Source organism: Cylas formicarius, unplaced genomic scaffold (genome assembly GCF_029955315.1).
Source record: "Cylas formicarius isolate icCylForm1 unplaced genomic scaffold, icCylForm1.1 PGA_scaffold_7__23_contigs__length_41026272, whole genome shotgun sequence".
Taxonomy (NCBI): domain Eukaryota; kingdom Metazoa; phylum Arthropoda; class Insecta; order Coleoptera; family Brentidae; genus Cylas; species Cylas formicarius.
In genome coordinates this window covers 33,527,821-33,540,647 of record NW_026844352.1, presented here as the reverse complement: position 1 = coordinate 33,540,647, position 12,827 = coordinate 33,527,821, and the positions used below count along the sequence as shown (strand labels likewise).

General features: G+C 38.4%; 1 protein-coding gene across 12 annotated transcripts in view; it reads right to left on the bottom strand.

The window, feature by feature from the left end:
• The window catches only part of LOC132704311 (SH3 and multiple ankyrin repeat domains protein 3), a 104,808-nt gene that overhangs the window by 6,622 nt on the left and 85,359 nt on the right, over positions 1 to 12,827 (bottom strand). For 11 of the 12 annotated variants that reach the window (XM_060674226.1, XM_060674222.1, XM_060674224.1 and 8 more), the window contains 4 exons: positions 5,781 to 5,906; positions 5,527 to 5,707; positions 4,580 to 5,161; positions 913 to 1,119 (listed from right to left, as the gene is read on the bottom strand). In XM_060674226.1, coding sequence (XP_060530209.1) covers positions 913 to 1,119; positions 4,580 to 5,161; positions 5,527 to 5,707; positions 5,781 to 5,906 — 1,096 coding nt within the window. The remainder of the gene's footprint in view (positions 1 to 912; positions 1,120 to 4,579; positions 5,162 to 5,526; positions 5,708 to 5,780; positions 5,907 to 12,827) is intronic. The other variant, XM_060674229.1, reaches the window with a different exon arrangement.

The following is a 12,827-nucleotide window of genomic DNA, read 5'->3' as shown; positions in this document are numbered from 1 at the left end:
GAAGGAGGACATGCCGAGAAATAAAGAAGCGTTCCGCAGTCAGATTCGGTGGTAGAAATGACATTCCCTAATGCACATCGAACATGCGGTTAATGAGTTTAGTATAGTTGCGATTATTTCGAGACTGCGACAGGGTATAGGCAATCCGAGATGCCGATGCAGAAAATTCTTCCGTTTTGTGACATTTACCACGGAACACAATGAGAACGCTTAAATTATTGTTTGCGTAAAAGAGTTAATGAATTTTATAATTTCGCTCCCATTTTGGCAGGTAAACGTTAATTTTCCTCATCGGCTTAAATAAATAATTAATGTGATTAGTTTTCTCTGGGATTTTTTGTTATGCTGCAGTTTACGTACATGACGGGTGGGATCATAAAATACGAAAAGGTCAGTTGGCGTAATCGAATGTCTGATGTCTCCAAATTAACTTGCAGTGATTTAAACGTTTCAAATTCAACACACCTTAATTCGATAATTTTGAACTCCTACACTAATTTCTGAATATATGCAAAAATATAAGTATCCGGCAAAGCTGTGGAGCTCCGCATCAGTCGGCCATCACAGTTTATGCTTCCTCAGTTCCTCATCTATAAGTAATCTGCAGGATTACCAAATTAGATATTTATGATTCGCTGTTAATAAGTAACATTTATTTCGGCAAATTGTTGTTAATGTTATCATACTCGAACTAATTTTATCCATTTCATTTATCATCAATGTGCGCTTAGAAAAGGATGTGTTATGTTACTGATTTCGACTTATACTTATTGCCCAAATACGAGGTGTTTTTCATACACATTTTAAACGAAACCAGATAAACATGATGGTATTGATTTAACATAACCACTTTCGGAGTCTCGAAACGATACGATAGTCACAGTCGTAGTACAAATAGAGGTTAGATCTTACCTGTGACTATACTTGCCGTGTCAGTTTCCGGTGGTACGCTGCTGCCCTCACTTAGGCTGGAGCTGGCCGAGCTAAAGGGTATGGAGGACCTATCGCTAGGACATGGGGAAGGTGGTAAGGCGAGGGTACTCATGGATGGGGTTCTGTTCAGCCACCCGATGGCGGATCTACGCTTCGGGTTATAGCTTGGGGGGCCGCGGAACGGCACTGAAATAGCGAGATACAGTGTTTTTGTTTCCGTAGTGTTTGGGACACTACATCAGTCGCCATATTGACGCGCACTGATTTTGTTTTTAAATATACATAGGCAGCGTTGAATTGTGAATATGTTTTTATTTTCACATTTCCCGCGGTTTTATATCCCGGCCAAAGTGAACGCTGTTAACTCGCGCCATTTTCCTGAGCGAGCAGAGTTCAACTCTCACAACAATCTTCAACATTTGCGGCCTTCTTTTTTTGCAATACAAAAAGTGCGAAAAAGGGTTGAAAATTGTTTATGACATGCAATTCGAAATTTTAAATAATCAAACGATGGTAAACGGGAGACATTTTCTGCGTGCGCGGGCAGCATATTGTTTGCGAAACGATCATTCGTTCGGCGAAAAAAATATTAAACTGGATGACATTTAACTCCATTTCCTCATTTCGCTGGCAGTCAGCGCGTTTTGGAAGTTTTCCAGCTAATAAATCGGATATCGATTCGGGAATGCGAGCTGATTGCTTCGTTCGCAGTGTTTACGTTACATTTGGATTCGGAAACGCCAATTTTGTCGCACGGCAGTGGAGTGGGATTGAAGTGATTTTTACTGGTTGCCAGCCGCACTCAATGTTAGCGGTTGGGAAAATAGGTCGGAATAAAAGTAAAATAATAATGCAAATGAGACATAATGGTTGAAACCAAAGCAAAAAAGAAAAGTGTGACAAACACTTTAAATAAACACTATAACTCTCTGACTATCCCTGATTACATGGGAAAACCTTGAATTTCGTATTAGAGAGTTATCAAAGATAGAATAAGTTGCGGAAGTTGCAGAAGACGTTTTGTGCATTGGTCTGTTTATTCTATATATTTTAAAACTACAAGACTGTCGAATTTATGCGAAATCTGACACCTTTGTTGGGAAAGCGTCGATCAGGAAAACTTTTTTTATATGTCCAATAGGAACGGAGAGAAATACCAAAACAACATGGCGACAGAGAATAAACACGAGATGACATCGAAGTGCTTTAGGTGTATCGATTTCTCTGGAAAGTTTTCATCAATTTTTAGTTTTAGTTGTTTGTAGTCAGTACAATAAGTAAGCAACTTTCATAAAAAAATATCAAAGGAAAACCTTGAAGGTTATAATAAAAATGTAACTGTAATTGTTAATTTGGATCCTCCGGTTGTTTAGAACCAATTAATTCCTAATCCTTACCAAAACACGTTGGGTTCACCATTCGTAATGGTTTGTCGGCTGCAAGTTACCAGGCACTAAATCGTTGAAAAAGTGAAGCGATGATGAGAATTATTAAAATCGACGAACGGTGGGAAACAGCAGAAAATGTCCCGCCATAGATTTAGTAAACGAATAACAATACAAATATGTCATCAAAAGTGCAAACTCATGCTATATATTTATATATATTTACCCGCGGGGCCTGGGAAACTATTGCTGAGGATAAAGTAGACACCTTTAATTACTGTTTGCCCGCTCCTCGACGTCACGAATTAATTAATTGATAAATAATTCTCGGAGATTCGCTAAATTTTTTTTTTTAATCCACAAATCCCTGTCGTCGCCGGTCGGAAGAATAATTAATTACCCGAGAATTGTTGTTAGTACTGATCCGTAGAAATAACAAATCGGGTTTTAATAATTAACGTCTAAATGTGCGTTACAAAATAAATACCGTGCCGACGAAAAAAGCGAAGGCGGAGGTTAACGCAGTATGCGAGAGATGGCGCTCGTTTGACAATCCTCGACAGTAAGGTGTAAACCATCAAAGAAGATGCCACAAGCGCCTAACAAGGAGTTCTCTCTGTGCTGTGTCATGACATTCAATATTATCTACACACCAAGTTGCTCCTGAATAACCCGGCACGTAATTAACGACTTCCGACAAACTCTAAGGGCGTCATCGATGTTGGCAGGTCCTAATTTAGTACATCTCCGATTCCGGAGTTTTCAGGGCTGAATCTTTTTGATGTGCAATAATAATCAATGAGTATGAGATATTTTAAAACATTACACAAAAAAAGGTCTCTCCAATTATATATGCCACTGTTAGTTTCTCTTTACAGTCAGTGCCACCTTCTGATGAAACAAATATTTAATAGACAATTAGACAAAACGGAAAATGATGGTTTCAGAAACTAAAATTTACCCCTCAAGTCTTAGTTTATAAGTATTTTCTGACGTTCTCTTGAGATCGTTTCAAGAAAAATGGTAGACTTGTTACAAAAATAATGTAATAATAATAAAATGACCGAACCCAATGCACATGATTATAACTTGAGCAGCGACTATAGTCTTGCTAGAAATGGTGTACTTTCCGAAATGATGAAATTATTACATAATTGTTATTCTAATGTTTTCGCCGAAAAAATGCTTCTAGGAAATATACATATCGATTACATTCACTTTCGTTTCGTATCAGGTGCGAAACGTAGTAATATTTTTACAAAGTCACACAAGTATCGCTTTCCAGCTTTTGTTTTTGTCATTTAAACGCTACCGAGTATTAGAGCTATTAAAAATAATTGATCGTTTCTAATATTATAGATAACGTAGATAATTCTAAACCGCATAATTCACTGCTGAACGATATCTGTTCGCGAAAACCACGCCCATTAGTCGAATGAGATTTTTGTAAACATCCTATTATGTGTGCAGATTTTAAATTGAAATTATTTACTGTTATTCCCAAAAGGGACTGTATTTTTTGATTTCAATGACTTACTTAAGGAACACTTACATGAAAATATAATTTCAAAAATATAACAGGCATTCCACTAAGGGCTATGAGAGAAAATGCTGTAAATTATTTCTGGGTTTCTAAAATGGTGTAAAAAATAAATAAAATTAGTCTTCAACTTTTGACCAGTTCGACTATACCTTTCAATTAAATCATAAGTCTCAATCGCAGATGTTCGAAAGTAAGTAAGACACCCGGTATATATTATAAAAATGCATATTTCTTTTCATGCCACTACGACAAACAATATATTTAACATGGTGAGTTTTTGGGCCATTTTAAGCAAATCAACGTTATCTCTCAAACGTGTTACTTTTGATATAAACTACTTAATAAAATAAATATGGTATTATCCATTGAGAGCCATTTTTTTTGTAGGTGTCACGTTTCTTTTCATTTCGAAAAAAATTAAATCAAATAACAAAAATAAACTAATGAAAGGTTCTGTGCTTTTATTTCACCTTTTTGTGCGAAGTCACAATAGGCGTAGACAAACCGTTTTTTTTTTTCATACTCTTGATTCACGTTTACCAAATGAAACGATACTATTACATTATGAAGATAAGTTGATGTTTTATTCCAAATAAGATTGGAAAAAAATCCTCAGAACTTTATCCTAGCAAAGTGTCCGACCGTACCCGCGATAAAACTAAACTAACCAAACGTGAACAAAAGGCCCAGTCGCACATTCTGCGACGGTAACACTTACCGACATCCTCTTGGCGGTAGTTCTGTATGATTTCAGCCAGTTCCATGTTGCCCGCGATGACCGCGACCTGACACGGCGTCTGGTTGGCGTAATTGAGGGCGTGTTTGTCCGCCCCCCGGAACAGAAGCTGCCGCGCGCAAGATTCCTGCCCGTTGACCGCGCAGACATGGAGAGGGGTGTTGCCAGACGCGTTCCGCGCGTTCATGTCTGCGCCGTAGAACAGCAGGTGTTCTAGGTGAGCCAGCAGACCGATTTTGCACGCCTGATGGACTTCCTGCCATCCCTGAGTGTCCTGGGCTCCGGTCACGGCATGGTCGTGAAGGAGGGTTTCCACGAACACCGGGTCGACGTTAGGACTGACGGTGAAGTAGAGGGGGGTTAGCCCCTTGTTGTCCTTGTAGTTGGGCGAGGCTCCGAGTTCGAGGAGCGTCTTGAGCGCTTCGAGGCTCTTGTGTTCGATCGCGCGGTGCAGAGCGGTCGAACCGTCTTTGGTACGGTAATCCAAGATGGCGCCACCGTTGACGAGCGCGATGATCAGTTTCGCCGGTTTTTTGACGGTCGTCGCGATTGTCAGTGGCGTCTCTGGGAATTAAAAACCCATAACCAATGAACCGATACAATATTCGTAAGATGTAAGCAGTGACTAGCATGATGTGATTTCAAACAGGTTTAGTTCATTTGACCCTTACATGACAAAAGTTAAAGTAGTAGGCGTCGGCACTTTGAATTTCACAGATCGGGTGAGAAAAAATCGTAAAAATAGCCTAATAACTAATAAATACCATTCTATGTCATGATATGAAACAACTGACTTTTGCAAGGATAAAAAGAAGACACTTTTTTGTAATACTATTTTAATATATGCGCAACATTTTTTTAAAACGTTATCGGCTATCACAAAAGCATTGCCCTCAACACATGTCTTATAGTCTTATGAAAGTACTTACCACCCGAGTCCTGGCAATGGAAGTTGGGGTCCAAACCCTTGTTGCACATCTTCGTTACTTTCTCCACCTGGACATTTTGCACGTAGTCCAAAAACCGTCTCAGGTTCGCCCTCGTGTGAAGACTTTTCAACTGTTTCTCGTCCAATGAGATCATCTTGTATACCCGTCGTTTGTACTTTAACTTTACGAGAGAAAGGAAAACCCATTGCCATGTAATGTACAGCTCAGAAGTGGGATTTTTTTTCACTTCTTACCTCGAGGTAGCCGACGGGTCCGTTGAACGGATAATCCCTCAGGCGTCTCTCCTCATCCAGAAACTTGCCAGCCCGGCCGTTCTCTGGCGGACAGAACAAGCCATAGTTGAAGCTCTCTTTTAGCTCCTGCGTGAAGAAAAAATGGAGGTTAGCTCTAGCGGCGAGCCAATGTCCATAGGAGCAATTTCGGTACTAAGATGCATAGAAGTAGAGATATCCAAGGGGGAGCAGAAGGAGCAAGGATGTGGGGAACAAACAGCCCGCATGCTATCACGCATTTCGATTTTAACAGCGATTACTTTTGAATATATATTTGCACATATTTCTGAACTGAGATAAAAGCCAATGGATTCGGAACAAAATAATTTTTTGCGAAGTCGACATTTTGTATCAGCTTACCGATAAATGAAATTATTGGAACAAATTTATGACGCACCAGATGCCAATATCTCATCATTTTTAATCGGTTATATTATAATAGTAGAAAAATTATTGCCACTGCATATACCCATACAAAAAAAAAGATGCGCTAGTTTTAGGAGTTACTTTCTCGTAAATATAATTTTCCTGGTTTCTTCCACTAATTGAACGACTACAACAGTAGTACAAATACCAGCCTACACGAATACGTAAGATTCCCTAAAATAGCTTCTTTCGTAGATATTTAGATTGTTAATGGTAAAGCTCCATGCACGTCATTTTAACACGCTGTATTTGATGATAAATAAATACTTAAAAATTATTTTCGAGAAAAAAAAAGGGGTAAATGAGTTAATGTTTTATTTTTATTGTAAAATCTGACGCATTATTCATGTTATTCACGTTAATTTTTCTATACCAAGCTAGCCTGATATAAAATGTTTATAGCACATTACTGTAAAATACAAACCTAATCGAAATTAAAAATATTGCATAAATTCTCCGAATTTTCCAATCTTTGAAATGTATCAAACGTTCCTATTGATTTGATAAGAACTGTTAATAGTGTAGGTATTTTTTTTCTACAAAATAAGGCTAGATTAAATGAAAAAAACGCGTATTATGTAAAATAAAGTTCTAGAAAAGAAAAAATTTGCTACCGGTCCATTTTAATTGCCTATATATCTGTTTGCGCATGCCAAAAATTGAGGTTACATGGTCACCCAACGAAACTGTCTTATCGCGGCGTAGTGCGGCGACGAGTCGCCGCTGCTATTTCTCTGACCGTTTCTAAGATTGATGCCGTGTGCCGCACACAGACACACAGACACAGAGCGAGGGTAAAAATAAAAAATGAAGCGGTCTTGATTATAGTTACGATTTAATTCTGGTTCGGGTTTGTATCAGAGGCGGGGCCCGTTACGTACGAGTTTGTATTGCAAACTTATCATTAAATAATTCGCCGCCCACCCGGTGTCTGCCGCCGTATTTTTCGCCGGGCAACGACGACGACGATTATACCCGGATATATTTTTAAAATCTGCACATTCTCACGCACAATATAACAGGGTGTCAAATAATTCGTGAAATAATCGAGCTTTTTGCAAAAAATTTGGCAAATCGGGATTTTTTGACAGCAGAAACCATTTTCGTGAATAATTTTAAGGCAAATTGTAGAGGGCGCTGCCGTATGTCGTGCATTTGATACTTCCTAACTTTTTTGCTCCTTAGTGTATGCAGGTTTTTATACCTTTTTGAATTTCGCCCTGAGTCGATGTTTTCGAGAAATTTGGGTTTGAAATTTTCAGTACATCATCACATAACTTTTTTGCACCTCCCGGGTCGCCGTTTTCGAAAAATTCGCATTTGGAATTTTCGTTGCATCTAATTGAACATTTTCATATGAACAATAAAAGACAATAAAATAGTGTGAAGTAGGCTCTGACAAAAACAGACACGATTATAATATAATAAGCACAAATTTATAACAGAAGCGGCAAAAATGGTTCGTTTCACCAAGAAAAACTTTATACATGTCACTTTAATAAAATAAATAAAATGCTTACAGATGAAGCAACATTTACACGCATAACTTTAGAAATAAGCATGCGTGCGATCTAGATCCCCATTTGACAAATGAACGTCAACAGGAATTTAAAATAAACGTTTGGCTAGTTTTGGTTAGAATAACTGATAATTACATGTTAGAACCCATCTCTAAGGATGATCTATCCTTAGAGTTAAGAGGAACAATGATTTTCATGCAAGATGGCGCGCCGGTGCACTTTTGGATCGATTGGTCGTGGGAGTCTCAAACAATGTAACCGGATTCCAGACTTCATCCTATCGGGGGTATATGAGGTCGGTAGTGTATAAAGAAGTAATTCATACTCGAGATGAATTATGATATAGGATTGAAAATGCCGCTGGAAACGAGGAATTATTATTTACAATCAGACAGTCTTTTAAAACACGTGCCTGTCTCTAAATGCATCACGGTAAATGTAAATTGTAAAATGTAAAATTGTTTTCATTGACATCGCAATTTCATTGGGTCTTTTGTTGTAACAATCTCAAAATAAGCAGCATTAAAAACGCGCTTTAGATCTATACCACCATATTAGCTCGTTTATATACATTATCTAGGCTGTTTTAAACTTGATGGTACAAAAAATGAAATTTTAAATTTTATGTAATGATGTACTGAAAATTGCAAACCCAAATTTCTCGAAAACGGCGACTCGGAGCGAAATTCAAAATGGTATAAAAACTACTAAGAAGCAAAAGAGTTAGGAAGTATCAAATGAACGGAAAATATCATACGCAGCGCCGTCTACAGTTTGCCCCAAAATTATTCACGAAAATGACTTTCTCATGTCAAAAAACCGGGAATTATCAAATTTTGTGCAAAAATCTCAATTATTTCAGGAATTATTTAAAAAAATCAAACATGAAATTGCAACTTTGATACCCTGTATCTCGGTTAACATCAACTTTCGCACTAAGGTAAGTTTCGTTAAATCGAAAGATTTTAACCTAAAGAATCTCCTATTTAAACATGTCCCATTACTTATGGGACACCCTGTATAAGGGATTGGTTCTGGTAGTAATGCCAAGGTTTACAAAATAATATAAAGTTGCCTCGCTCTCGGTAAATCTGTTGTCCGTTTCGGTTCAAACTTTTTTTATAACCTCAGATGTTTTTCTTGACGGTTGATGGTAAATATCCGCTACATATTGCCCATCCAAATATCGCGTAACTGGGATATGAAGCATATACAAAAAGTTTGGACGATAAAGTGAAACATTTCACGTTTCACATTCATGTTTCTGCATTCAAGATTCGGTGTTTTTAAACTTTGACGTTCGCTAACATTGTTGTTTGAAGCTACTTCAGAAGATGTACGATGTGTTCGCATTAGTTTTTGGACGACCAGGCCGTAGATGATCTTTCTGGATATCTTGCGTTAAACAAATTACAAATTTTTTCTTGAGTTCTCTAAAATTTAAATTTTAATTCTCTGGGTTTCATTTAGATTCACTTTCTTTACTGACAGAAATGTAATTGTAGAAATTTACGAACTTTACTGGTACTAGCTGCATACCTGTGCCTCAAAAGTAAATTTCCTTTTTTATTATTCTTTTGCCTATAAAAAGTAAGAGTCCGGTGTCCAGTATGCTACACGAATTATGTGTAAAATATGACGCGGAATTCGGAAATGGATTTTAAAAAGCAACAGCCGCAACAGAGGCGCGGAGAAGGAGGTAGGTAGTCGCGCGACTGCCTCAGGTGAAGCTACTTATATAAATTATTCAGTACACTTTGATAATGTTTTGTTTACAATTATCGAGAACGCGGTTTTTTACAGCCCTACCGCACACACCAAACGATCTTTAAACTGCCGCGTGTCCGCCCTTTAAAAAATGGCGTCGCGCGCCGACTGCGTAGATCGCACACAATAAATTTTCATCGGCGCAATAGGACCGAGCGCCTTTAAATTTGATTTACAGCTCGGAACGACCGCGGGGTTTTAAAATTGATTTATTATCGAAAGCGCTCAATGCCTTGGCCCGTCCACTATCATAAAACGCGAGGCCTAACAAAAGCCATAACTGCCCCGCGAGACCCCGAACGCCGTACAGACGGTATTGCGTTTACATCTCCTTCGTGTTTTATTGCCGTTTCGATTGTTTTTCGCTACAGGGTTTCCAACGCAACTTGGCAATGAACCGCCTGCCGCGCCGCGCCGTCGTCGTCGGTTTTCCTTGAGAGTCCGCGCACGGCGCCTCCCACTTTTGCCCTCTGCTGTCTTCTCTATCAACTCAACAACAGAATACAAGAAATTAACCAAACTAACCAAATACTTGCTTATTTCTACACAATTAAAACACAGGAAGCCAGCAGCGACCTTGGACCACGTTCAAACATTTAACGCCTTCTGAGATAGTTGTCGAATAAGTAATGCCACTATGACACTTCCTTGAGATAGCTTACCGCCAACAAGCGCCTAGCGCCTACCAAAAAGATGTAATGATTTCATGTATAACAGAGAAGCCTTAAATATTAGACCCACAAGTTGCTGAAAGGAAGTTTAATTAGTATAAATAGCTCAATACATATTCTGATAGAAACCTGTAAGGCGTCAATCTCAATCACCTCCAGACTCTTTTCAAAATCGGCACTGTTAATATCATGCCATCAGTTGTAGGTTATAATTTTAATTCCTTTTTTTTTTAATAGAAATTTTTCAAGAATACATTTTCGCATTTTAGCTACACACTTTTGGCTATTTGCCCACAACATTACCATTCCCAATAATTCGAGAACAGTGACCCAGGGCCAGAAAGGAAGTGATAAATAGGAAATAAGACCGAAATTCGCTTGGTGGTGAGGTTTTTTTAAACTTACCACCAGAAACCTGCGTCTTTTGAGTGAATTTTAAAACAGGGTTTTTGACAGGTTAACTTTACAGCAACGTAGGAAAAATTCAGGTTTTCTAAGCAAATGTAGCAAACTAACAAAAACGAGAAACAGGCAGTACCATGCACCATGATAATGACACGTCATTTCCAACTCCAAACGGCCACAAGGGAAAAAAGTATGGTAAAAATAGCAAGAATCGTTTCTCCGAGGCCCAACGCGGTGGGGCTCAGCGGGGGCCACTTGACCGCTGACCCATGAAACTATCCCCTCCCCGATCCGAGGTAAACAGCTCCCTTCGCGCAATGTTCGGATTCTTTCTCGGCCAGGGGCGGAGATCCAAAAATTTTTTTATTGGGACGCTTTAAATTTATTTTTGGTCAGAAATACGTCACTTATCCGTTTTTTTTTATAAATAATTTAATATAAAATGCAACTATTCTCTACGAACATGCCAGAACATGCGCAACGTCTATACCTACCCGATACCAGCTTGCCACCTGAGTGCCATCAACCAAAAAAAAAGGAAACGTAAATTATACACAACAGTACTTAGTGCTTGATACGACCCCTAACATTAAGCACAAGATTGTTTTATTCAAAGATCGTGTCACTACATTACAGTGTCGGCTTTGTTCAGCTCGCACCACATTTTCGATCGACTCATTGATTGATTCATTTCAAAACGGCGTGGTAGGCGTAGGCTAATATTTTCGATAGGTAATTCTTTCAGTTCAGTCAAAATAAAAAAAGGGTTTTAATTTTTAAAGCATTAGTTATATTTTAAATTAAAAAAAAAATCAAAAATTCTAGATAAGATTTTGCAACAACACTTCGTCTTATCCTCTGGCTAATTTGATTAATACCAATATTTAAACTATGTAACATCTTCATTTAAAAAAAATCTTCTTCATATTTTTGAATACCCTTAACTTATGCCGGTTGAAATTATCTTTAAGTATTTAATTCGTTAATATTTTGGCTTCATATGCTTCATCGCTTTTGAGTCAGAGCAACAAAAAATTATCAAGACTTTTTTGAAGTTGATTTATATTGGGTTGTTCGGAAAGTCATTTCGTTTTTTTTTGGGGAATATGAAAGACAGTTTTCGTATAATGAATAAATATTTTATTAAATTATATATTGGCCATTCTGGTCCAACACCTTTTGCCATCTTTCTGGCAGTAACATAATTCCCCTCTCATAAAAGTTTTGGTCCTTGCTGGCAAAAAACTGGTTCAGGTGGTTTTTGACATCTTCATTTGAGGTAAAGGTTTTGCCATCCAAAAAATTTTGCAGGGACCGGAACAAATAGTAGTCGGAAGGCGCCAGATTTGGAGAATATGGTGGATGTTGCAGTACGTCCCATTCAAGCTGTAAAAGTTTTTGGCGAGTGACCAAACTTGTGTGAGGTCTCGCATTATCCTGGTGGAACACTACACCCTTCCTGTTGATTAATTCGGGCCTCTTCTCTTTAAGTGAATCATTCAATTTGTCCAGTTGATGACAATAGACTTCTGAATTAATCGTTGTATTGTCTGGCAAAAGCTAAAAAAAAAACGATTCCTTTGACATCCCACCAAACGGAGAGCATCACCTTTTTTTGGTGAATGTTGGCTTTTGACACGCTTTGAGCCGGTTCATCTTTTCTGCTCCATGACCTCTTGCGTTTAACATTGTTGTATACAACCCATTTTTCGTCCCCAGTAATAATCCGCTTCAAAAATGGATCATTTTCTTGACATTTGAGGAGCGAATCACACACGTCAACGCGATGGCACAAATTTCGCTCCGTAAGGACATGGGGCACCCACACATCTAGCTTCGAGGTTAAGCCCATGCCTTTCAAATGGCCATAAACAGTCGAATTTGACAAATTTAATCTCTCACCGATTTCTCGTGTGGTTATTCGCCGATTTGCATCAACTAATGCCTTTATCGCATCTTTGTCAGCTTCGACCGGCCTTCCAGACTGTGGTGCATCTTCGACATCAAAATTGCCGGATCGAAATTTTGCAAACCAGTTCTGGCACTGGCGTACTGTTAACACGCCTTCTCCATACACATCCGTTATTTTTTTTCTCGCTTGGACAGCATTTTTACCTTTTCTGAAGTAAAAAAGTAAAATATGACGAAAATGCTGCTTATTGCTCTCCATATTTAAAAGGGCACCAACCAAAAACTACTGCGTAGAATTAATAGAACTT